Source organism: Azolla caroliniana, unplaced genomic scaffold (assembly GCF_043228905.1).
Source record: "Azolla caroliniana isolate FFs.n. ecotype wild unplaced genomic scaffold, voAzoCaro1.0.p SCAF_3, whole genome shotgun sequence".
NCBI lineage: Eukaryota > Viridiplantae > Streptophyta > Polypodiopsida > Salviniales > Salviniaceae > Azolla > Azolla caroliniana.
In genome coordinates, this window is record NW_028230438.1 from 22,374,729 (window position 1) to 22,401,975 (window position 27,247).

A 27,247-nucleotide genomic window follows, 5' to 3' on the forward strand; every position below is an offset into this window, starting at 1 on the left:
TCTTCCTGAGTGTACACTTCTTCTTCACAGCCGCTCACTCCGACTTGTTCGGATATGCCGACTTCCTTCGTCGACTCGGCTTCATTTTTCTTCTTGTCTCCACCTCTACCAGTTCTTCTCTTACCTACGGGTTCAATAGTTTTTTTGCCTTTGCCCGTTTTGGTAGTGTCTTTGCCCTTGTGTCTCCCCCTCAAGTGCGGCATGTCGAGATGCTGAACACCAAGCATTTCGGTAAAGTGTTGCAACTTGTCCGACCCGAGCGGCTTGGTGAAGATGTCGGCAACTTGCCGATTCGTGTGAACATACCGTAGTTCAACTTCACCGCTCAGGACCCGCTCATGCACGAAGTGATAATGCACTTCTATGTGCTTTGTGTGAACATGGAACACAGGGTTCTTGGCGAGCTGCATGTTGCTGAGGTTATCGCAGTAGATCAGGATCGGGGTCGATACCTCGATCCGCAGGTCTTGCAGTAGTCACTGAAGCCAAATGGCTTCGCAGGTGGCAACAGTCGTGCCCCGATATTCAACCTCAGTGCTGGATAGAGCCATTGTTGGCTGCTTTTTGCTGCTCCACGCAACAGCCGCGCTCCCAAGAGAAAACATAAAGCCGGAAGTTGAGCGACGATCCGTTGCATCGCCAGCCCAGTCGGCATCCGTGTAGCCAATAAGCTCTTCGGTTATACCTTGCCGGTATAAGAGCCCCCGATCCTTAGTGTCGCTTACATACCTCAGTATTCGTTGCGCGCACTGAAGGTGCTCCACGGTCGGCTTCTGCATGAATTGGCTTACCACTCCGATCGGATAGCTAATGTCGGGTCGGGTGATGGTCAAGTAGATCAGGCTTCCGACTATTTGTCAAAACCTTTTCTCATCGCAGGCTGGTCCGGAGTTGGGATGGATCTTCTGATTCCGGTCCAGGGGTGTGGAGATAGGTCAGCATTCTGTCATGCCGAACTTGTACAGTATATTCAACACATAATGGCGTTGAGAAAGCAATATGCTGTCGGGGGTGCGGATCACCTCGATCCCCAAAAAATAATGAAGGTCCCCCAAGTCCTTCATATCGAATGCGTCCGACAACTGGGACTTGACGCGGTTGATTTCCGGAAGACCTGGGCCGGTGATGACTAAATCATCAACATAGAGTAAGATACATACCGGACCGTTTGAGCCTTGACGGATGAACAGGGAAGAGTCCGACTTAGAGGCAACAAACCCCATCTTTCGCAACTGGTGCGTGATCTTAGCATTCCAAGCACGGGGGGCTTGCTTCAAGCCGTACAACGACTTCCTCAGCCGGCATACCGCCGACTTGTTCACCTCCGACTGAAATCCGAGGGGCTGAGTCATAAAGACTTCTTCTTCAAGATCTCCTTGAAGGAAGACATTCTTCACATCCATCTGATGAAGATGCCACCCCCTTGCTGCAGCAACCGCCAGTACCACACGAACCGTCGTCATCTTCGCTACAGGAGCGAAGGTCTCGTCGTAGTTGATTCCGTGGGTCTGCGCATATCCCTTCGCCACTAACCGGGCCTTGTACCGGTTAACTGTACTGTCGGCATTGTACTTTACCTTGTACACCCACTTGCATCCGATCGGTTTACAGTGACGGGGAGGGTCAACCAGGTCCCAAGTTTCGTTGGCATCCAGTGCCCGCATTTCTTCCTCCATAGCAGCACGCCAATTTGCGTCCTTTGCCGCTTCTACGTAGCTCTCCGGCTCACGTACTTCCGTGACCTTGGTCATGTACGCATAATGATGCGCCATGTACTCGTTATACCCGTACCGTTTAATGGAATCCTTCTGGCGGGTGGACCAACGTAACTCACCGTTACCCGGTATGAGACCCTTCTTGGCCGGTTCGGTCTTCGTTCTTGAAGATCTGCATATGTCCTTGCTGAAGTTAGATATGCACCGATCCGACTCATCATTGCTGGTCTCGAATTCCGGCATCTTCTGCTTCCCTTTCTCTTTGTGTGTGAACCGTCTCCTTGGTTCCTTACGCGGGGAGAGCACGACAGAGTCTCCACTACTCGTCGTCTCATCATCCGACTGGTTGGATTGATCTAGTCTCTCATTCGGTCTGCTTAACCGAAATGATTCTGGACTCTCATCTTGAGTCCCGGCTTCATCTTCCTCTACCTGGGCCGGTTCAGGCTCACTAGCCCCATCCTCCGACATCGGGTCGGGATCGGAAGTCGGAGTTGGTAAGGAATACCACGATGTCGATTCATCAAACTCGACATCTCGGCTGATTCAGACCTGCTTCATTCGGGGGTTATAACACTTATAGCCCTTTTGCTCTTGAGCATAGCCGACTAGGATGCATTTTTCCGATTTTGCATCCAGCTTTCTCCGCTTCTCATCCGGCACATGTACAAAGGCTATGCTGCCGAATATCCGAAGGTGTCTCAAATTCGGCTTGTGCCCGAAATACAGCTTGTGAGCTGACACCTTGTCCCCGATCCGGTTCTGGATGTAAATGACCGTTTGGACCACCTCCGCCCAGTAGAACTTGGGCATGCTCTTTTCCTCCAGCATTGCCCTAGCCGCATCAATCAACGACCGATTCTTCCTTTCGGTCACACCGTTCTGTTGCGGTGTGTATCTGCAGCTGAATTCTCGCCGAATTCCTTTTTGTTGCAGATAGCTGTTGAATTGGCCGGAAAAGTACTCTTTTCCGCCATCCGACCATAGGCATTTGATCTTCCTCTCCGATTCCCGTTCCACCATCTTCTGGATGCTCCGGAAACACTCGAAGACTTCGCTCTTCCGCTCAATGAGGTAGATCCACGTATGCCGCGTGTAGTCGTCGATGAAGGAGACGAAATATCGACTCCCGCCAATGCTAACATTTTGTGCCGGTCCCCACACATCCGAATGGATAACATCGAGCTTGTTACGGCTTCGATTTCTTTCGGTGGGGAATGGAAGCCGGTGTTGCTTCCCGAGTTGGCAGGCTTCACAAATCTGGGCTCTCCGGCCGTTAAACTTCGGCAAACCGAAAACGACTTGTTCCGTTTGCAGGTCTTCAAGCCTCCGATAGTTGACGTGGCCGATCCGCTTGTGCCACAGGTCGATATCCGACTCGACCTTCTATCCTTTGGCGAACTGTGCGGTGCCGACAACATTGGTGTTGAGGATAAACATCCTCCCAACTCTGCGCCCTTGCGCAATAACTTCGCCCTCATCCTCAATGAAGCACCCGAGGTGCGTAAACCGCACCTGCATCCCCTGGTCGACGATCTGTCCGACCGACACCAGGTTCTTCGTGATCGTCGGAACATGTAATAGATTCATCAGCTTCCCCCTCTGTCCGACGTGGCTCAAAGGGACTTCTTCGACGTGCACGATCGGGTGGGGAGTGTCGTCTCTGGTTTCGACAACTCCCGGACTCCCCGTGGCTCGTCATGTGGATCGATGCGCCGGAGTCAACGTACCACACTTCCTCCGATTTGGAAGTGGTCTTCTTCATTGAGTTTGCCTTGTGCTTCATCACCAAGGTTGGCCCCTTACCGTTCTTGGATCCTCCCGATCCGTTTGCGTAGTGCGAGCTTTGCCGGCCTTCCTTATCGGTCTTGCTGGATCCGGATTTGTCCGAATCGACACGCTTTCTCCAACACTCGCTTTCCCTATGGCCCTTTTCTGCCACAGTACCAGCATTCCGTAGCAGATTTGTCTTGCTGGCCTCCGACACCACCTTGACTCCCTCTACTTGTGGAAGTCCCGGAACTGTTGTTGGCACGCTCACTGTGCCTTCGTTCCTGCTCTTGCCGGCCGCCTCCATTGCGTGCCGACCTGCCTCGTCCACCACGCCGACGGGACCGATCTGCTCCCATGTACAACATCCGGTTGTCTGGGGATGCACAGGTAGATGCACCAGCGTGGTTCTCCTCTACAAGGAGCATCGAATGTAAGTTGAAAAATGAGGGCGTATTCTCCCTTGTACAAACCGCCATCCGAAAAGCTCCGAACTTGGACGCCAGGCCTCCAAGACAGACCTGCACCATCTCGTCTTCCTCTACGGTGACGTTAATAGAGGCAAGCAAGTCACAAATCCCTTTGATCCGGGCTGTGTAATCTGCCACCGACATGTTCTTCTGTCGAACATTGCTCAACTCTTGTCTGAGTTGCAGCTTCCGGGTAGTGGTGCTTGCGGCAAAAACCTTTTTCAAGTTTCCCCAAGCATCCTTCAGTGTCTTGGCGTCACAAATATGGCTGAGCAGCTGGTCATCGACACTGGACGCGAAGCAGTACATCACCCTGCTTATCGCCTGTTCCCACACTGGGAAGTCCTTGTGTGTCGTCTCCAGTGCTGAGTCGTCCACTCCGTCGACATAACTCCAGTAGCCATGCCCAAGCAATTACTAGTGCATCTTGTATGACCAAGATGCGTAGTTGGTTCTGTCGAGCTTCTCCACCGGGAGCGACGTAGCCATACCTCTGTCCATTTCTCCTTTTGTGTCTGCTTTCCGATCAGTTAGGGTTTCCTTCACAAGCGTAGATGTCTGCAGCAGAGGTTCTCAACCCACGCGCTCTGATACCATGTAAAAGATTGCTTGCGGAAGCGTTAGAAAGAACAATACACAAAGAGAGAGAGAGAGAGAGAGAGAGAGAGAGAGAGAGAGAGAGAGAGAGAGAGTACGCGGGAGAGACAAAGACAAAGAGAGAGCAAAACACACTATTTTTCAAAATTATATGAATACTCTGTGCTCTGTATCTACAACGCGCTCATCAACGCTATTTATACAAGTCCACACGGGACTGTTAGAAGTACGGTGTACTTCAATGCTCACACGAGCATCTGACACTAACTACGAGACTATAATTGCCTAGTAGTCTAACCTATACTAGGCTTCCGGTTACGGATTGGATCCGGCATACCGGTTCCCCAGCTCACCGGCATACCGATTCATCTCGCTTACCAGCTCAGGCTTATTCAGCCGATCCGGCTCCGGTTGAGCTTGCCGCTCAACAGTAAGCGAACCGTAATCGCAACAACATTTTCCAGCAATCGTTCCTTGGTTGGAGTCCTCGCACCACAAATTTGGCGAGTAGGGCTTTTAATTGTGAGAGGGGATCAATAAGACCCAATCCTCCTCTCGACTTAGGTGATGTGAGTATAGGCCACATCACCTTGGCCCGAGTTGCATGATCTTCCTTACCAGACCAAATGTAGTTGCGTACCAATCGTTGAATATGGTGTATACTTTCCTTGGAGATTGTCCAACATGATAGGTTGTGCCACGCTATTGTGAGTAATACCTTATTTGCCACTATGATGTGCTCCGCTAGCGAGAGTTTTTTCGAACTCCAATGTATCAACTTTTGTCGAATGGAGTGAATAACTGGTGCAATCATAGTCTTCGGAGGTATGTTGAACCCAATTTGAAAACCCAAATATTTGGTGCTCGCTCCTTGATTGATCCACTTGAAAGTAGGATGGGGGTGCCACGCAAGATGTGCTTCATTTGACATGTTATTCTTCATTCTTCATTGAAACAAACATTGTTAATATTTAGCTAAGGTGATAAAAGAAACCAATATATTCAAAGTGCGTGATTTTCTCCAACCCTTCCTCATAGCCCATATCGTTGGCAATCATTTACATCTTTTTGGATGAAAAACTTGATTTGTCAAAGTAGTACTACATCACTCTTGTCAACAAAATCATAGCTTGAACTTTCCGTCCAATATCAAGGTATGGGACAAATTTAATGTGATGTAAAGTTCCATATGCAGGGGATTATCACTCTCTCTTGCAAAGCCAATATCTACATTTAAAGCATAGAATTGTCCAAATCCATTTGTATTGAAGAGAATCATGAAGATGATGCTCTAGGCTACAAACGAAGAACCCCTGACTTGATAGAATCTTGCAATGATCAATGAGAGACAATCATGTTTGCCAAACAAATTTGTCCCAGTGAAGGATTGTATGATGTTGGTTGTAGGAGAGTTGTCTTGCAACAAAGAGGAGGTTACGGTGGTCAAAGATGGAGCGAAATTGGAGCCTTTCCATGAACAGGGAGATGCAAAGTGGATAACTTGATAACCTAGGAAGGGTCTCGCAGCTTATAAACATACTTGACGCCCTGAAACATATGATTAGAATGTGCCCATTAGGTGGCATATGAGTTCCAACATTATTTAAATGTAGATGCCTACACCAAGTTGGTGTAGATGGTACCTATAGATGAGGTGTGTAGAGATAGTTCCAACATACACATGTAGATGAATATTGTAAATCTCCCTTAGATATCAACTTTTGTAAATAGGACACTGATGTGAACTCTTCGGCCTTAAATATGTGAGGAGAATTAGTTGTGAGTGTTTTGATTGGTGGTTGATTAACTATAAGTCCTCATGTAAAAGATCTCGCGATAACATATTGTAACGTATAATGTAGAAAAATTGAAAGTCATAGACTCTCTTTGATCCCCGCATTCTACCATTTCTTTGTGCAATATCATTGCATTATGGCAAAGGTAATTGCCAAACCCTTTAGAGGTATTTCTAAACCATTCAATGTGTGAGGTTGCTCTGTTGAGCATTGTCACCCACACTCCAATGTTATACTCTGACATTACCATTAATAGTATATTCTTTCTTGCATTATCATAAACTTGGGCAATGTTATCTCCTAAGTTATAACACTAGGTTTTGTTTTCTTTATGGGGGAAGAAAAAATGCATATCATTGTGGAATGAAATATTGGAATCAAACTTCTCTTCCTTTTGAAATGAAACGCAAGTGCTCACCTATATCTTGAGAAGGAGAAAACATATGCGTGATCCTATGGTTATATTGCCATAGCATAAACTACATCATAAAATAGCCAAAATAATTGTGAGATCCTAATATTTATGTTACATTTTGTTCTAATAGAATCTAACATGAAATGTACTTGTGGCTCAAAAAAAGAAAAAACTCGGCACATTGGATGTGTGTGATCTTCTTTTCCAATAAGATTTCTTAACGACCGTTCAACTTACAAATTTATGCCGAGTATAAGTTTGATATTCCTTAAGTTCCTTCCTTAAAAAAGGTAAACTCCAAGTATATAGACAAAAATGTAACAATCCATCATCTGAGTACAAATTGATATCCTGGGACTTCACTCACTATTAAGTTTTGACATATTTATGTATCGACTACAACAGTCGACATCAAGCTAAAAGTGTTACACATTGAAGGAATATCATCCTATCACATAGGACTAAATTTGTTTTCTTCCATGGATAAAGAGGAAGACTACAAGGAACCTTTTTATTTGTGTTCCAAAAGAAAAATTGGAGCTAATCATCACTTCGTATGGATACATATATAATTAAAAGCTCACAACTTCAACATTCTCTACACCAAAAAAGAAATAAAACAAGAATGACATATAAGGCGAGAGGGGGCCAGAAGACAAAAAACATCAGCATAATGTTAATATAACTAGTAGTGTGTGGGGCAAAGAATGTGACCTGAAGATGTGACCATGCTAACAATTGAACGAGCTAACAAAGATATCCATGAGACGGTATGTTGAGTCGATGCGTTGAGTCGATGCCTAGCATAAGCTTCCTTTGCTTTGGCAATGCCACTACATAACGACTCGATCCGTAGGCATTGGCAATAGAAATCGGGTGGCCAACCCATGCCAAGGAGATCAACAATGACAAGACCATCAACAAGAGGGGGAGCTAGAGAGAGCATTGTCCATGTGAATGAGACACACTTACACATGTATAGAAGCCCGAGATCCTAGCAATTCGGGCTTATGTATGTAATCGTGGATTTGGACACATACGCATCCAAACACACATACACACATGATACGTTAAAATCCTCAGGTTAATTAGTGTAACACATGTACAGAAGCCTGAGATCCTAATTATCGGCTTCTGGATGTAACTGTGGATTCAGACACATAGGCATGCACACACGATACCTTAAAATCCTCAGGTTAATTAGTGTAACAAAACAATAATGAATAATAATAATAATAATAATAATATAGCTTTACCTTTGAAGTCAAATATGAAGATAACTTTCCCATTGCTAGTGTTAATGATTTATAATTAGATCTAAACATCAAATGAATGAAATTGGATGTAAATTTCTTCTTCTTCTTCTTCTTCTTTCCAAATAACAATAAAATCCTTCAATGGACTTGAGCAACAGTCTGTTACCCCCTCCTCCTCCTCCTCCCTCCGGAACAAACCCTAATATTAACCCTAAATTTGGCTGGGGAATTCCTTTTCCTACATTTGGCCACTCAAGCCCTACAGCTGGGCAGGTAAACCCTAATCCTAACCCTACAATTGGCCAGATAGGTATTGACCCTAAATTGAGCCAGATAAATCCGAACCCTGAATTGGGCAGTAGAAACGCTCACCGTAAACCAGGACAAAGAAACGAAAACCCTAAATTCGATTGGATTAACCCTAACTCTACTAACCATAATCCCAACCCTAACCACAAATATGGCAGGGAAAACCCTAACGCTACGCCTAAACCTAAATCCGGCTATCGAAACCTCGTTCCCACGCCAACATCAGATCGACATCAGAAGGCGCATTGCATTGAGATCCACGCCAATCAACCCCCATATTCTTCTTCTCCATCAACAGAGCAGACACAGAGCAAAGAATTCTACGAGTGTGTTATTGTTGGGGCAGGGATTTCGGGATTATGCACAGCTCAGGCTTTAATTACAAAACATGGTTTTGACATCAGTCGACTTCTCATTACTGAAGCTAGGGATAGAGTCGGTGGTACTATCTCTACTGTTCAGAGAGGGGAGTATCTATGGGAAGAAGGACCTCATAACTTTCAGCCCTCTGATCCATTGCTTACGATGGTGGTATGTCTTTTCTCATTTTTATTTTATGATGATTGTGTGTGCATAGTTTTATTTATTTGATTTGATTTCTATTACAATATTTAGTTTTTATGCTGATTGTCTGTGTGCATATATCGAAGAATTCAGAAACTTTAAATTTTTTGATTAGTAAGAAGTCTTAGGGTTTTTAATCCCATTGTGATTCCCACATTTGCTTTGAGTAGGAGTTACTGATATTATGAGCTTTTGGCGGTGAGCAGAGGAATTTCTCACATATAAAAAATGTATAATTCTTCATCTGAACTTATTTTTGTGTAGGATGGCACCATCAGAACTTATAAGAATTGAATAAACACAAAGTTTTACGGAGAGAAAGAAAGAAAAATATATTGACTCTTAAGTTAGTAAGTTGCCTGTGAGAGTGAACAAGAGATTGTGTATGAAAATGTTTTCTCATATTGGAGAACAACAAATGCAAGATCAAATGATCAATGAAGAGAAATGGATAGCCACAAATTAGGCCATCATCCTTAGCCCCTTTGACTTTTGACATCACCTCTGAGAAGTAATGAAAGGCCCTTATTGCGTATTTTACACCATCCCGATACTTTCTCCGCACCTTCTTGTCAAGAGGAATTTTCCTAGGCTTACTTAATTAAGGTCAAATCCTGTCCCACCAGAAAGCAATAGCCCACCCCTGGTGTTGAGCATTTCGATTACAGAACCAACTAACTTAACATTAGAATGACGCTTAACTTATCCTAAGACAATAGGCCATCATCCTTAGCCCCTTTGACTTTTGAAAGGCCCTTATTGCGTATTTTACACCATCCCGATACTTTCTCCGCACCTTCTTGTCAAGAGGAATTTTCCTAGGCTTACTTAATTAAGGTCAAATCCTGTCCCACCAGAAAGCAATAGCCCACCCCTGGTGTTGAGCATTTCGATTACAGAACCAACTAACTTAACATTAGAATGACGCTTAACTTATCCTAAGACAATAGCTTCTTGTTTAGATCCATTGGAAGTATCCTTAGTCCTCTTGATATGCTTAACATTCCCCCCCAGTGATGATGAGCTGATCCACATAGAGCACAACTAATAGTAGTTTCCAGTCTCATTTACAAATTTTGGCTGAGTAGTAGAGATTACTTGATTAATTAAATCTTCAATAACCCAGGATGTGTCCTCTAGAACTGTCATGGATATCAAACCTTGGATTATTCTCAGCCAGATTCCAATGTTATATAGACAACAAGAGGTTGAAATTAAGATGTCTAACATACATGGGATGCATAAGAAGTTTTTTTCTATGATTTCTATGCTTCATTAGGACCAGCATCACGAACTTCTGCAGGTGAACCGGAGAATACCTAGCTACATATAGTCAGACGGATGGGAAGGTTGAAGTTAAGAATGTTTGATATACATGGAAGGAATTAGGAGTAAGCAATAAGGCTGGTTAGCTATTTAGAATCATTTCTGTCAAACAAGTAAATTATGTAGTGCTTCTATTTAATTCATTGGAGTTGGAACTGCAAAGTTTGAATGCTTTAGGGTTATACCCAAGTTTTTTCACACATCCAACCCACCAACACTTTATGAGTGTCAAAACTCGATGGTGTATTTTGTACATGCTATTTTATTTTGGAGTTTGTGATCACTGATTATGAAGATATAAAGCCTGTTCGAATTCCACATCTTACATGTCTTAAGTTTATTTTGTTTCTCCTCTTCAATATTGGTAATTAACTTGTATTGCTCCATATTTTGCATATCTTAAATTTATTGTCTTTCTCCTCTTCATTATTGGTAAGATAAACGCTTAATTTGTGTTGCCCCACATTTTACATGTCTTAACTTTCTCCTCTTCACTTCAGTTAAGATAAACTCTTAACCTCGTATCCTAGTCCTTAATGTCACATAAAGCATGGTAGTTGGTTCTCAACGTGTTTTTGTGGCTTATTCTACGTGTTTGTTTATATTTTCGAATGTATGAACTATATGCCACATCTGATATTGTGTTTTTTTTCCGGAAACAGGTTGATGCTGGCCTAAAGGATGAACTTGTTCTTGGGGATCCAATGGCCATGCGTTTTGTTTATTGGCAAGGGAAGTTAAGACCAGTTCCATCAGGACCTACTGATTTACCTTTCTTTGATTTGTTGAGCATTCAAGGAAAACTAAGAGCTGGTTTGGGTGCTCTTGGCATACGTCCTCCTCCACCCGTAAGGACATCAAATACTATAGATAACCTAGTTCAGCATTGATGACCTTTAATGCAAACTCTATGAATTTCAATGCATGTAAGGTGACCAGATTTATATTGGGATCATAGGGATATGAAGAATCAGTTGAGGAATTTGTCCGTCGTAACCTTGGGGCTGAGGTCTTCGAAAGATTAATTGAACCTTTTTGCTCAGGTCAAATGTTTTAATCAATATCTTCAGTATAGTCCATATTGTTTTGTTTGCTTGTAAAAATAAATCTGGAAAGTTTTTTGTTTCTAGGAACTGTAACAACATACCTATCAATGGAAAACTTCTAGCTCAATTTGTTTCCAATTTACTTGTGTAGAGAATTCTGTTGAAATTTTATGACTTTGGTATAGGTGTCTATGCGGGAAACGCTGCCAAGCTGAGCATGAAGGCCACATTTGGAAGAGTTTGGAAGCTTGAAGATATGGGAGGAAGTATTCTTGGAGGAACTTTTAAACTCATTCAAAACAGAAATAACATTCCAACACCTCCTAGAGATCCGTATGCTCCTAAATATCTTGATACATTTCTATAAGTCGGTAAAATTTACACCAAACCAAATGCTAACCTCTTATGCTTTTAAGCAATGGGAAGAAATATTGCTGAAAGAGTTATTATTTGTTGAAATGTACCTTTTTTCAGACCCATGTCTACAGTTCTTTTCCTGCAAGTAACCTTGAACCTAGTTTTCCAAAAAAGGTTGGAACAAGGAGAAAAATATCTCTAAGAGCTGTTTAGGGTTTTTTCAACCAATAATATGGGAAAGTCATGACAACCTTCTTATTACTCTACAACTATATGACTATTGAATGTTAAACTTTTATAAATATCCTCGCTGAACCTATTCTTTCATCATATGTTATCGATGATATGCATTGTATAGAAAGTCAATTTATGTTTGGGTGAAAAGACATATTCATCAGTGCCAATTATACAATTGTATATTTTGATAACCAAACATTTTTGGCTTACCAGACGGTTACCTACAGTAAGAGGACAAAATGTGGGATCATTCCGAAAAGGATTGATAACACTACCAAAAGCCATCGCTGAGAGGTAAGGATATATGCTGATGCAAAAAAAATTCCTTTGTATTGTATTGTTTGTATTGATTAAACTAAATGACATCGTTATCTTCTTGAACTAAACTTGTCAGATTAGGCAATAGTGTCAAACTCAATTGGACACTCGAGTCTGTGCAAGCTGCATCAAGAGGTGGATATGAACTAATGTATAAAACTCCTGAAGGGCTGAAAACAGTTTTAACGAAAGCAGTTGTTCTCACAGTACCAGCATATGTTGCAAGTAAAATATTGCGACCATTATCTGTAAGTTATTCCATATTTCGGTTTAATCATGTTTTATCAAATTTCTCTTAGACGACAACACTCTTTATCATCATAAAATGAATGATAATGAGTAAACCAAAATAACAAATTTGAGCTACATCTAAAACAATGCATTTGACTCATTCAAATAGTGTTATTCAAGAATTGAGTATAATTGAGATTCGGGTAGTTTTTTCATTGAATGATGCTAGAAACTTGCAGCCGACTCACTTTCAAAGTTTTCTTACTCCCCATTGGCAACTGTAACATTGTCTTATCCGAAGTCTTCTATAAGGGAAGATCGTCTTGTTAATGGAGAGCTGAAAGGATTTTGTCAGCTCCATCCTCGCAACCAAGGAATTCAAACCTTAGGTAAGCTAACCGATTTTTCTTTTGAGAATATGGGGTGTGCAGGTTGCAAAATATTGGATGTTTGTGATTTTTATCATAGTGAGTAATGTATGTTTGTTTACATAGTGAATCTCGGCATGTGCAACCCAAATTTCTTTATGACCACTTTCCATTGCAAGGAATTACGAATAAACTTTATTGGCTTTCATTTCTTTTGTATAAATGGTTTTAGACCCTGTAAACAAAATCATGAAATTTTTATTGTCTATGATGTGATATTGAATGTATATGGTACATGATTCCTTTTACGACCAGAACCCCCGGATTTTATGAACATTGTTTATGCAAGTAATATTCATCCCTTCGTTTTAATAGCATGAAGCATTGTATGCAGTGATGTACTATTTAATGTTCAGAAACAAACTTATTCTTCATCTTTCACATATGCCTAATGTGAAACAAATAATCTTTTTACTTCATTTTTTGTAGGAACAATCTATTCTTCATCATTTTTTCCTGGTCGTGCTCCTTCTGGTCAGGTACTTTTGGTTAACTATATTGGAGGGGTTACCAACCCAGATATAATCAATATGGTAAGGCTTTCTTTTCAATAACATTACAATTCTGTTAATAGATCATAGATTCATATATTGATCCTACCATGGAAATTAGTGTCTTTCCATGAAAATAATGGGGCTTAACTTCTCTCACCTAACAAAAGATACAGCAATACTAATAATAGATCATACAATGATATGACACTATCATCATTATTGTGACTTACCAATCAATGTCATGAAAATCTGTCACGTCTTATCAATCATTATAGTCACTTAATTATAGATCTCATGAAGAATTTATATCCTGTAATGATCAATAACATGGAAATTGGTACCAATCATTATTGTTGCTTACTGGTTAGTCTTATGAAAATCATCGTGTAAAAAAGGTTGAGAGTGTACACTAAAGCACATTTGAAAAAAAAACGTTTTGAGCCTCAATTCTTTTAATGCATGGAACAGTGTTTGAGTGTGCACAGCAAGCATATTAATTGATAATGTTGGAATTTCAGACTGAAACAGAGCTTGTGAACCAAGTTGATAAAGATATCCGGAAAATGCTGATCAAACCTGATGCACCGAGACCAAAGGATCTGGCAGTGAGAGTCTGGCCAAGAGCTATTCCACAATTTGATGTAGGTCACTTTGACATCCTAAAGGATGCCCACAACGCATTAGATGATGCAGGTTTAAATGGTCTATTTCTCGGTGGAAATTATGTGCTCGGTGTCACCTTGAGCCAATGTGTTGACGGTGCATATGAATGTGCCCAATCCATCTCCCAATTCTCTGGGAAGGTATCATCAGTTCATAAATAATTATACGTATAGAATGATAAAAATAAAATTCCCTTACAATCTCAACATAGAATTCCCATACACTCTTCGGGTATAAAAACCCCATACTATATTCACTTGGAAATTCCCAATCAATATTCAGAATAAAAATCCTCATGCAATCTTCAAATAAAATTAAAATGCGATCATCAAATGGGATCCACATAATTTCTTATAGTCAATAATAGATTCCGCTTCATTGTCACACGCAAGTGATAACTGAAGAGAGGATTGTAAGGCATTGGGGCATTTCTAAGTTGAGTCAGTATTCAATTTGAAGGAGCTGTTTATCAGATGTAGAGATTGATTCTCTCGAGACTCACTTTTGTATATTTATCCTTGTGGTCTTCAAATGCAAAATAATCTAAGATGCTGTTCAAAATTAATGAGGCAATGATTATAATTCATTTGCTTCTCGCTTCATGGGGTCATTTGTTAAAGGTAATAACCTTTAAATGATCCACAACATTGTACCTCATTAACTGGAAATGCTTAGACATTGTGGGTATGTTCAAGTTGATATAGCTTATTGTGGTGGTACATCATTATGTAGCTTTCTATAAAGATTTAACATATGAACCCTACCCTTGGGTGTTGATGTTGTGAATACACATTTTTAGTTCACTCTGTGCTAAATGGTTCACAAAATCTATTCTCATTGAATTGGTCTACTTGCACTTAACCTCATGTAGCTCTATACATGTGTTGTATGCACTTTTTTAATTCACAAATGTTTGTTTTGCAATATTATTTGGGGATGGATAGTGAGTATTAATGGGGGCATCTAGCTATAGTGTGTGTGTGTGTGTGTGTGACGTGTGTTTATAGAGAGATAAAAAGAAAGAAAGAAATATAAATGTCTTCTAAGAACAAATTTGGCCCATGAGACAATTGGTTACAACAAAACGGGATGTGTACCCAATTATCGAAAATAAAAATAAAATAAATATAAATAAAAGAATTCTAATATTGTGCAAAAGATGTTATAGTGTAACATATATAAAGGAAATGGCTATGTGCTAGGCCTAGTTTAATTTCCATCCAAGTCTCTCGGAAAGGTGGGGGAGGTCAAAGGGTTTCGATGTGGGTGTGGCCCGTGGTTTCAATCAATGTAAAGGTATCCCGACCATAGCTTTTAGGCATTGTAACTCACGTTCCCTTATCTTCTTAATTGCTTCTACACAATGAGTAACTTAGAGACAAGGTATCCTTCAAGAAATTTCATTGGTTACATGTTGGTGAATATTTGAAAGGTCATGTGTACATTTGCCATATTTTTTTGGGTATTACTTGATTACGGTCCTCATGAGATATCAAAGTTTTACCATTCTCCTGGTTGTACCTAAGAGGAGGTAAGTTATTAATGTTTAGGGCATTTGCAAAAAGCCAACTTACCATAGTGTTATACCAAGGGCTAGTATTGTCAAACTCATAAAGTGATCGAGATGCCTCAAAAGCTTGACAAGATATCCTATCTTGTGATTGGCTATGTATCCTACTAATAAAAAGTACAAGTTCAAAAAGTGCTTATAATAGCATAGGGGGTAAAGTGAACTCTGCTCTAATGATATCATGTGGCACTGTCAATTTGCTTCGAAGTTAACGTAAATGATTGACCTTGGATTCTCTCAATTTCAATAATGAGAGGAGGTCAATCTTTTATATGTATGTGTGGATATCTATTCTTGGTGAACATTTTAGACCAAGTCTTTTTAAATTGTCAAAAATGGTAGGAATGAAGCATCAATCTTGCCAATGCCCACGTGATCACAGAAATTCTAACATATATATTTCATGTGATGCCCACAAGTCATATCATATTATGCACAAACATTTTTACAACTTGTAAAAATTAAACATTCAATGACTATAGATTACCTCACGAGAGAGGTAATGCTTTTGTTTTTTGTAAAAGATACTTCCCATTAGTTAGGTAGAGTGTGTCATTACACAATGCACTCCAATCTGTACAGAAATGTTGCCTCAAAATTAATGAGGCTGAATTTCAGAAAACGATGGTGTACTACACCGATGGCTGTAGAAATTGGAGTGGATATACGTTGGCAGTATGTAGTACCGAGATGGTTGTTCTCCCTCCCATTAGATGATAGAGGGGCGTGAATGACATGGAAACATAGAGAACAAACATGTTGGCTATTGAGTGTAAGATAAATAAGTGATGTAGCGCATGTGGAAGTAGGTAATGACTACCCGTTAAAGGGACTAAAGTTGTATATTGTATGTCATTTTAACTAATGGAGTATATTCTTATTTGGAAAAAAAAACATGTATAGAAATGTAATTGTAGACAATCAACCACATTACCCCAGTATGTGATTAACATCCTGCAACATGTAAAATTTTAGAAAAATACCATGTACCTTCTTGGTTGGGTTGCCACATTGCCAAGGTGAAAATAACTATTTTGGCTTGGTGTAACACCACTTTGGCATGCCATCTTAATATGAAAATGCATCATCATATGTCAAATAATGGAGTTCTATATATCACTACACCAGAATTACTAAGTAAACATTGTGTCCCATAACTTCTTTTCCACAATAAAATTTGTTGCTACCACCAATGATATGCATACAAACGTATGACCTATCACATACACATATTGTAAGAGATAAGACAATCAATCAATGATGTTTTGACTTCGTAGTTTATATAAATTAGTAACTTTGGCCTAGTTCAAACATGCGAACAACAGCCACCAAAAAAATATTTGTAATGGGACCTAAGGAGACTTGGACACAACATTCAATTTCTTGAGATGAATCGAATTTGTTTTAGGATTTTAGGATGGTTTAGACAATAATTATGTAGTTTTGAGTTTTGACCCAATTCTGACAAATTCCGAAAGTATTTGTAATGTTACATGAGAGGGTATACGTACATGCCATAATCAACCTTCCCCCAAATTGGTTTTCAATGTCATTGTGCCACATGAACAAGTTGTGGATATTTCTCTCTCCTACGATGCACTCAAGTTGTTTCCAAGGTCAACATTTAACTTTGATCCATTTGAGACAAACAAAACAACTTATTTGGGATAGGGACACAATGTTTTCTTGCATGAGATGCGCCCCAATTTGTATCCAAGGTCAGCATGTCACTTTTAGGGTGGGTTCAAGCAAACCAAATAACATTTAGTGAAAAAAACGAACTATTTGTAATGCATTTTGGAGAGATGGAGACACATGGTTGTGTTCTTGAGACATAACACGCACACGCATACAAACATTTTCTTTCTAGAGATGCACAGACACATTTAAGTATTTCTCAGGGCACACAACACAAACAAGTCGTTTCTTTCCGGAGACGCACAGACACATTTGATTATTTCTCAGGGCACACAACACAAACAAGTCGTTTCTTTCCGGAGACGCACAGACACATTTGATTATTTCTCAGGGCACACGACACAAACAGGTTGCTTCTTTCCGGAGACACACCGATTTGGTTGAGGAGACACACACTCTTTAATGCATTTTCGAGACATGGAGACACATGGTTGTAGACATAACACGCACACGCACACAAACATTTTCTTTCTAGAGATGCATAGACACATTTGAGTATTTCTTAGGGCACACAACACAAACAAGTCGTTTCTTTCTGGAGATGCACAGACACATTTGATTATTTCTCAAGGCACACAACACAAACAAGTCGCTTCTTTCCGGAGACACACCGATTTGGTTGAGGAGACACACACTCTTCCCCCCCCGGGGGGCGGGACATGGGCACTGGAATGGACACAAACACAGACACAGACATGCCGGTTTCCCAGAGCCATCGGAAGCCCAAGGTCTTTTGTGTGTGTGTGTGTGTGTGTGTGTGTTTGTTTGTTTCACTTGTCTCTTTCTCTTTGTGTTTGATCCTCTTTGTTTTTCTCTCGTCTCTCACAATGATCATCATCATACACAATGGATGATGGGTTGGAGAAAGTGTTTTTCTGGCTACTTTTTACCCTAATCCTTTCTCCCATGGAATCATGACCTAATTAATACCTCTGTCTCATCTCTTCTTCTTCTTCTTCTTCTTCGTCCTTCTCTCCTGTCAGATCGATCCCAATCTCTGCCTACTCCTCCACCTCCTCCTCTGTCTCTCCATCCCTGCGTGTGTACTTCTCCGTTCTCCCTCATTTTGATGACGATCTTCTTCGTCAATGAAGACCTCAATCTTCTGCTCCCCCCTCCTCCTTCTCCTTCTCATCGCTGCTTCTTCTGAGTTCGCCATCGCCCAGAAACTCTTCTCCACGAACTCTGCTACCCCTTGGTGTCGAGGCAGCCGGCGATGGTTTCTACAGCAAAACACTTCTCTGGGCTTGCAGGAGAAATATCCTAACCCTAACCCTAACCCTAATTTTAACCATAACTTTAAACCTAACCAGAACTCAAATCCTAACCCTTACTCGAATTCCAAGATCAGCAAACATAGTTCTGCTTCCGACTGCGAAAAAGGAACAAGTTATGTCAATGAAAGAGCAGGATACGAAAACAGCGAAGGTCAACTTGAAGTTGGAGTTCTAACTATTGGAGTCAATGGAAGATATCAAACCAATGAAATCCCTACAGAAAATCACTCCGATCAAATGGATGGAACAGATTACATCAAACAGATGGACAGAGGAGATCAAAGAGTTCAAATCAATGTAGGAGATCAAATCAACATCCGTCAAGATTGCCTCATTGATGGAAACGATTGCATTATTGATGGCATTGATGGAATTGACAGAGGGAATCCCATCACTCAATTGTACAGAGGAGATCACATTGATCAGGTTGTGGGCAGAGGAGATTGCACTAATCAACACACTTTCAGGACAATTAGATCGTCTATAGACAGTTTGTCAAGATATGTATTTGTCTCTACCAAGTCTAACACATTCCGAACAATCTCTATTGTGCTATGGCTAGTGATCCTATTCTACCTCCTCACGACAACCGCATCCGACTACTTCAGTTCCTTGCTTGAGCACCTCTCACAGGCACTAAAGCTCTCCCCTGCCGTAGCAGGGGTCACTTTCCTAGCCATTGGGAATGGGGCACCTGATGTTTTCTCAAGTGTAGCAGCATTTGTTTCTTCAGACACTTCTGGAAGCATTGGATTTGGGGCTGTTTTAGGGAGTGCCCTCTTCATAACCACCATCGTATCAGGATCAGTTGCCTTAATGACCACTAGGATTTGCAAGGAAGCTGGGTCTGCAAAGATCAATTTGGTTTGTTTTATTCGTGACACACTTTTCCTCCTTGCGTCGGCAGGTGTTCTTATGGTCATCTTCATGGATGCTAAGGTCTACTTGTGGGAGGCTGTTAGCTTCTTGTGTGTGTATGTTGTATATGCGGCATCTGTCTGGGCGGCAGAAATGCTCGAGAATAGGCACCGGAGCAATTCACTCGTCCTTGATCCTCTCATATCTAAAGGTAATCATCTTGAGAACATTATTTATATAAGATTTATCTATGTTCATGCCTTCTGTATGAAATCAAAAATTGTGTACGTGTTTTGAAAAGATGATTGTGTGGAGGTAATGATAACAAGGATCTGAATGTGAAGCTGTAATGTGAGAATGAGATTATTGACTTCCTACTTAGGTTTGTTTGTACTTGTTCAATTGTATAGCTAGGCCTCTGGCCACAGCAATGATAGTTTAGTCCTTATTTATCCAACACCCTTCGATGACAAGATTATTCTGGGGATGGTTATCAGGTAAAAGTGGTCCATGATTAGGACAGGTAAAAGATAATTGATCATAGGCACTGCCTACATGACAGGGTAGGTGTGTGAGATAACGTCCCAACAAAAGTTTGCCACAGGAAACAATGTCCTAGCATGGTCGTTCCTGGTGAGAAATTGACCGACAACTTCTAATCATTCATATCACATATGTTTGAAAGTAGTTGTCCTCCATACATACACTTGCATCATCAATCTCGATAGGTGTAATGTTACTGTTTGAGCTAAGCTTTGCCAAATGCTGTCAAGGCCTTCCATTGTTCATATTGAAACTTCATGTGTGAGACAATTAAAGCTTGTCTCTCAACCATATATATCATACTAATCAAGACGTTTATCCAATCTGTATTGAATTTGGAGTCAAATTTAATTTAATTTTGGGAATTATAATATCCCATGTTCCAAGCCAAATTGGAATCTCAAATATAGCTCAGGCCTTCCCTGAGTTTTCAATCTCTTGTTGCTGAGTTTGCATATAAAGTTTCTGGTGTTGTATGCAGATTTTTTCTCTTAAACTATGATCTAACCATTAAAATGTGATAGGAAAGTATAAATATTTAATCATTCACAGGATACAACCGGATGCATGCAAAGCAGTTCTATATTCTGAGTTAAATCTGTGCCATCAAATTATTTAAATAAATCTAATAATAAGCATCCTAATCTTATTGGTTCTTTCTCCATAGCTATTGCGGAACGTACTCTTCCACAGTGGATAGCCACATCTCCGAAATGGCAATACTATCATATATACAGCCAACATCATGAGATAGAGCTTGAATACTTATATGACAAGCATTACTCAATTTACAGAAAGTGCAAAAAGTATGTTTTCTGTCTCTACAAATATGGAATAGAAAGGCCTTTGGCCTTACCTCGCCTTCTTACTATCCCAGTCATTGAAGAAGAGCGATGGTCTCGTCCACTAGCGGTTATCAGCTGTACATTGGCTCCTCTCTTTGTTGGGTGCATTTTCTTATTTCATTGCGATGAATCTGAAGATTTTACGCATAAGATACTCATGATCAGTGGGGGCATTGGAATCCTGTTGGGAATCTTAGCTTTTCTCAATACTGAAAGTGCAAGGCCTCCACGCCGGTTCCTATGGTTATGGCTTGCAGGAGGGTTCTTCATGAGCATAGTGTGGTTTTATATTGTTGCTGACCAACTTGTCACGTCCTTAGAAATGCTTGGAGCTATATTTCACATCAATCCAACCATTCTCGGGCTGACAGTGCTTGCATGGGGAAACTCTATAGGAGACATAGTAGCTGATATTGCACTTGTTTGCAGTGGTAGAAATGGTGTTCAAATTGCAATCGCTGGGTGCTATGCAGGACCTCTCTTTAATACCGTGATTGGGCTAGGTCTTTCATTGGCAGTTGCTTGTTGGAGTTCATATCCCGAACCACTTACAATATCAGATGAGGATGGAAGTTTGTTCTTCATTATTGGTTTTCTTGCTGCTGGCCTTGCATGGGCACTTATCATGATACCTTTAAAAGGTATGAGACTTAGCCGAAGCTTCGGGGCTGGTCTTGTGCTTCTCTATTGTGGTTTCCTTGCTACTGGGATGTGTTATGGGATGGGTTGGATTTTACGATGATAGGCTTGTTTCTATCAGCCATCTAATACAAATTTGTAAATATTGAAAGATTGTAAATGCATTATGTTGCAAAATGAAGTACTGTGAAAAATATGGATGAGTCAGTGTTGATGACCAAACCGATCTCAAAAGTGTTTACCAAATCGTCATTGATGGGTGTATGAAGGATAATATCCATTTATAGATAAAGGTTCTCATCAAAAGTGTTACCAAATTATCTTAGGGATATGATCTTTGTGCGAATATTATTGTTCTTCTGGAGATTTAATGTTAAGTATGCGATTAGCACATCTCCATTTCTAATACTCCTAAGGTGAAAAAGGACTTCTTTTTCAGTTGTAGTCAAAGATCGATTGCAAATTTGGAAATATTTCAAAATATTGGTCAGCATTTTGTTGTAGAATTAAGGATTTTAACTCGACATTATGGACCTTCATTGTATTAATTGAGGGTGTAAGAATGATGTACGATAAAAAATCAGAATGGAGTTTCCTCAAGTGAACTATATATATTATATATTTAAGTTTATTTGAACTGAACTGTTTTTGTCCCAGTTAATGGGATCTGCTGTAGTTAGGGTTTAAAGATTCGATCTTTTTAGTAAATCTGATTTTGTATCTGATTTCCACTAATTGTCTGGAAGCAGTCAAGTGTTCTGTTATACAAAAGACTGCGATGAACCTATCTGATTTTGTACCTGATTTCCACTAATTGTCTGAAAGCAGTTAAGCGTTCTGGTTTACAAAAGATTGTGATGAACCAGGCTATGTAGTTCTTAGAAATAGTCACGAGATAATAGCATGTAAACAAGAGAATTTGATTACAATACGTGACCACAAGATGCAAGAGATAAGATGATATAATAGAAGATAAAGATTCATAAAGTCTTTATTTCTATCACTGATAATTTACAGATGCACCCCTCTCATGGACATGAACCTTGAGGTTCCACATGATGACTAGTTATATGTGCATTGCCAACTGATCTTCAGCTACTGATGACATGTACATTGCCTTCGATTCATGTCAATAGTGTCCAACAATTTTTTATCAGTAGGCATCTGTTTACAATCTCAATGCCTACTTTGATCTTTTTTTTAGCACCTGATCACTGTGTACCTTGCCTGTCAAATTGGTCCTTACCTGATCGCTTAACCAGTTGTAGATATGGAAGTATGATGTAGAATCTACACATCAAAGATAAATAAATCTATAATTTGGCCAATTTTTCATAAATGGCTTGAATATTTATATTTGTAGTTCTCCTCATAGATTTGGACGTAATATTTAGCATCTATAGAAATTTTTATCATTGATTTGGACTATATTTGTCATCTATGGAAAACATCATCATGATATTTCCTTATGTCTCACAGTTATACCTTTAGATTTTACATTGGCATTCCTCTATCTACTTCATCCTTACTCTTGCATATCATACTTAAAATAGTATGATACTTCTACAATGTCTCTTTTCTTTGCATTTGATCAGATGCTGATTGTGAAATACTACAATCTCCATATGATACTTCTACAATCTCACTTTCCTTCGCATTTGATCAGATGCTGATTGTAAAATACAACCTCCTATGGTATTCCTATAGCTAGCACACGAGATCTAAACAGTAGTTTTCTTTAACATATAATACATCGCACCATATTGCAAGAATTAGCTCTTTCTCAGGACTTCACTTTTCCATACTTATTCTTTCACATGATACTTCAATAGTACTTCACATATAATATCTATATTTAGAAACAGCAATTTTCACATTTTAAAATTTGAAATCAGGTTACTAGCACTAATGATGTGGGAAATAGGGAAGTTATATTTGTAGTCTCAAAATATGGAAGTATTAAGCCAGACCATAACCAAGACGATTATGAATTAATCTAGCAGAAAATATCTTCAATTGGCACCTCAGCAGAAACACCTAATAAACGTACTAATAAATGCATAAAAACATATATAATCCATTTTTATGTGCCATTACTGATAAACGAGCAGATAGAACAAGAACTCAAAAAAACTATATCCAAACTTTGTTTGGGATAAATACATTTACACTCATGATATTTAACAAAAAACCTCTACAATTTACAGAAGGACAGCACCATGAAACATTGAAGGGTTTGATTATAATATATACCTTTTAACTTGTTTTTTATCAGTTCTTTAAAAATCTGATAATAATGCAAGAGATATCATCTTTGCTGTTTCTCTCCACAGCTTCATCACTCAATTGTTTGGCTGCTGTTTTGGGGTCTTTGCACTTCCTTGCAAGATCCACTGCTTCTTGATTACTCAACACCTAAGGTTACACAACAAGAAGAAAGTGTAGATTAGATAAATTATGTCTTGGGAGGCATCATAATTTTATCAACATGGCAAACAATATCACAAAGTTTTATTTCTAGAACCAAATGTTAACATGACAAAGCTTTTAGTCTAGATCAGACAGTGATGATATGATAATAATTTGTTTATTGACACATAAAAATATCCAAAGCTATATATGTATCTCTAAGGAAACTATGAAACGATATCAGGATTCCAACTTCATAAACTATACAAACTTAAGAGTTAAAAACTTTAGTGTAGTATCAATCACTTTTTAAAAGACATGTATAAGGTCTTTTATTATAGAAGAGGTTTAAAGATCCCAATTGGCCATAACAATACATCCAATGTGTAAAACAGTCCACTGACAATATGAGACTTAATCTATACATAGACTGGCAACAAATCAAACCACAGATTGATACAAATTATAATATTATAATAAGGCAAAGCTATAGATACAAAGTATACAACACTACAGTATTCGACAAATCAAACCACAGATTGATGCAAATGATCACAAAGCAACGCTATAGATCCTAAGTATATGACACTACAGTATATAGATATATATACACACATCTGTCAACAGCCCAATCACAATAGGATAAATATATACATCCACAAAACAAAAATCAAACTAAGGATTAAAGAAGAAGGCTGGGCTGGGTTTGACAAAGCTATCCATCCAAACTTCGACACTATACACGTGTAAAACAGCCCATTGACTTTATGAAAAGCTTATTTGTGAGTCCAACCAATAATTGATCGAGCCCATCCAAGCATCTCTGACTCAACCAATAATTAACCGAGCCAAACAACCAGTCCAAGCATCTATGGATCAAACAAATCACAGTATGACACACACTACCAATCTAAGTATGGCATACTCACATGGAGTAAAACAGCCCTATAAAATATGATAAGCTACATATAAACTGTAACAAATCCATATATCAGTCCAACCATCTATGGATCAAACCAAATGATGGGATGACATAAACGATACAAATCTAAGCACAGCATACGCACGTGTTGTAAACAGCCCATTACAATAATCTCTGTAATCATAGTCTGAACCTATTCCAAGAGGAAGAGAATTCTAAGATTTTCTGTCTGGGGCTGCTATGGTGAAACTGGTAGAGACAATACTGCTCTTAGGAAGAGACACTTGAAATTTCAGTTGCATCGTATATGGTAAACTATGTATAAACTGTAAGAAATCTCACTAAAGCCACTATAAAATGAGAATAAGATGAAACTATACATATCATCTGCCATTCATCAAGCTAAGTAAGATCACAATAAGAATAAATATGTCAACAGAGTATCCAAGGAGGAAAATGTGGTGGCGCATACCTTCCATACTCCATCACTAGCTAATATCAATAGCTCATCTTCATCACAAATCAACTCCTCTCTTACATCTGGATCCACACTCAAATGTTCCTTAAGTTTTTTATCACCAAATGCCCGAGCAACAGCAAGCCGTCCATCGACTCTCGCCACATCCCCTAAACCATTTTTTAAGGAATTAGTAGCAAAAAAATATCTTTATTGATTCCAACTTATCTTAGTCCTTTTTTCTTAATGCAGATAGCCTAAGAATTCATTCACATCTTCTGAATCCCAACTAACAAAAAATTGAGAATGAGAGTTGAAAATATGATATTTAGGAAGGAATGTGAAGATGCAAAAACTACTTTAGAAATTAAGCATCATATTATGAGAGACCAATATTTCAAAGGCTAATAACCTTTAAAAACCATATCAAATGTACTAAAAATCCATAAAGAATGAACGAAGACAAGAAAAACTCACCTGGAAATCTAGTTACAAAGCCTCCTTTAGTTTCAATGGCCTCTATTTCATTGATGGGTTCATGGTCAATAGAGAGTTGGACAGCCACTCCATTCCTGCTAAGAACAGCTCTAGAATCACCAACGTTTGCTACTAATAGCTGGTTACCACTAATCAGGATGGCGGTCACAGCTGTTGATCCACCCATTTCTGGACATTCCTCCAATATGGCTGTATCAGTTCGCTTGTATGCATTCACAATTGCAATGGCAGGATTCTCCCAAAAACCAGGCTGCAAAAGTACATTTTTTCTTGCCTCATTAACATTTCTTCATCCGAGTGACAATCCAACAAGGTCGATGGTTTTAACTATCAGTTATATAAACTCATAATTATTTCCTGGAATTGCAAGTTCAATTGGTTAGAGCACCACCCTGTAAAGGTGGAAGATGCAGGTTCCAGACCCATCAAAAACTAATTTGGGATGATGATGATGATGATGATGATAACAATGATGGTGGTGGTGGTGGTGGTAGAAGTAGATAAATGTCATACCTCATTAAGCATGCTGTCGAACAATTTCCTCTGCAAGTAGCGAGCAACAGAATCACCAGAGTGACCATCATAGATGGCAAAAAAACCTAGCTCATGAGAGTTTACTTTCCTGAACTCAGCCACATGGAAATCTTCCATCTTATGTCTCAACCCTTTTACTAGGTTGTACCCATAGTTTATCTTGTTTTCTAAATACTTGCTGTGCCCTTCTCCACAGATTTCATCACTATTAGACTGCAATCCGGTAGCCATCTACAACAACCATCCATAGTCAATGCAATTTTGTTTTACCTATAACATAGTGTACATAGAAGATTCCTACAGCATTCAATTTGTACATGTTTGGAAACTGACTGTATTGTTGAAGCCACCATATAAATCTGTCTGTGTAAACGATTTGACCTATTCTGACATATTGTACATTAGCATTAAATCTTCTTCATTTGTGTGAAATTAAGATGTTTGGATATTGCTTCTATTGCTGATGCCACCATATAGCTCTTTGTGAAAAACTTGAGTGGATGCTACAACTATTGTTGATGCGACCATAATGAGTAGTTTTAACAAGAATGAAACGTCTGTACGATTGTACGTAGGAGCCAAGGAAAAATCACTTGTAGTTCAGTGGTCCAAAGGCATAAATCTCAGTAATAACACATGTGAACCAACATAAAATCTCACTACAAGCACATATAGAACATAAAATAAAGTCAAATCCACATTTTGCACCAATACTACGTGGAAAAATCACTTAAACACATAGTCAAGATATAAAATCTACATGAAATCCGCTGATAGCACATACAATAGAGGAAGATATCGACTCATTAAGCACTAACATCAAATAGAGAAGGATGCTGACTCGTACAAATATACATATAATAGAGGAAAATATCAACTCATAAAGCATTAACATCAAATAGAGAAGGATGCTGACTACATACAAATCAACATATAATAGAGGAAGATATCGACTCATACAGCATTAACATCAAATAGAGAAGGATGCTGACTAAAAGAAGAATA

General features: G+C 39.4%; 3 protein-coding genes across 3 annotated transcripts; 2 read left to right on the forward strand and 1 right to left on the reverse strand.

Annotated features, from left to right (window-relative positions):
- Positions 1-8,114: 8,114 nt before the first annotated feature.
- Positions 8,115-14,557, forward strand: LOC147866642 (protoporphyrinogen oxidase, chloroplastic-like). The gene is made up of 9 exons (XM_087317092.1): positions 8,115-8,859; positions 10,881-11,066; positions 11,177-11,261; positions 11,450-11,597; positions 12,072-12,152; positions 12,253-12,424; positions 12,637-12,796; positions 13,265-13,368; positions 13,848-14,557. The coding sequence occupies exons 1-9, from the start codon at positions 8,161-8,163 to the stop codon at positions 14,151-14,153; spliced, it is 1,941 nt and encodes a 646-aa protein (XP_087173218.1). The 5' UTR covers positions 8,115-8,160; the 3' UTR covers positions 14,154-14,557.
- Positions 14,558-18,250: 3,693 nt separating this feature from the next.
- Positions 18,251-21,690, forward strand: LOC147866643 (cation/calcium exchanger 1-like). Its single transcript, XM_087317093.1, has 2 exons — positions 18,251-19,606; positions 20,606-21,690. Exons 1-2 carry the CDS (start codon positions 18,349-18,351, stop codon positions 21,523-21,525), a joined length of 2,178 nt encoding a protein of 725 aa, XP_087173219.1. The 5' UTR covers positions 18,251-18,348; the 3' UTR covers positions 21,526-21,690.
- A 1,844-nt stretch (positions 21,691-23,534) lies between these two features.
- LOC147866644 (putative protein phosphatase 2C 9) lies at positions 23,535-27,044 on the reverse strand. The gene is made up of 5 exons (XM_087317094.1): positions 26,560-27,044; positions 26,222-26,473; positions 25,688-25,958; positions 25,226-25,380; positions 23,535-23,837 (listed from the first exon to the last, which is right to left on the reverse strand). Exons 1-5 carry the CDS (start codon positions 26,593-26,595, stop codon positions 23,694-23,696), a joined length of 858 nt encoding a protein of 285 aa, XP_087173220.1. The 5' UTR covers positions 26,596-27,044; the 3' UTR covers positions 23,535-23,693.
- Positions 27,045-27,247: the final 203 nt, after the last annotated feature.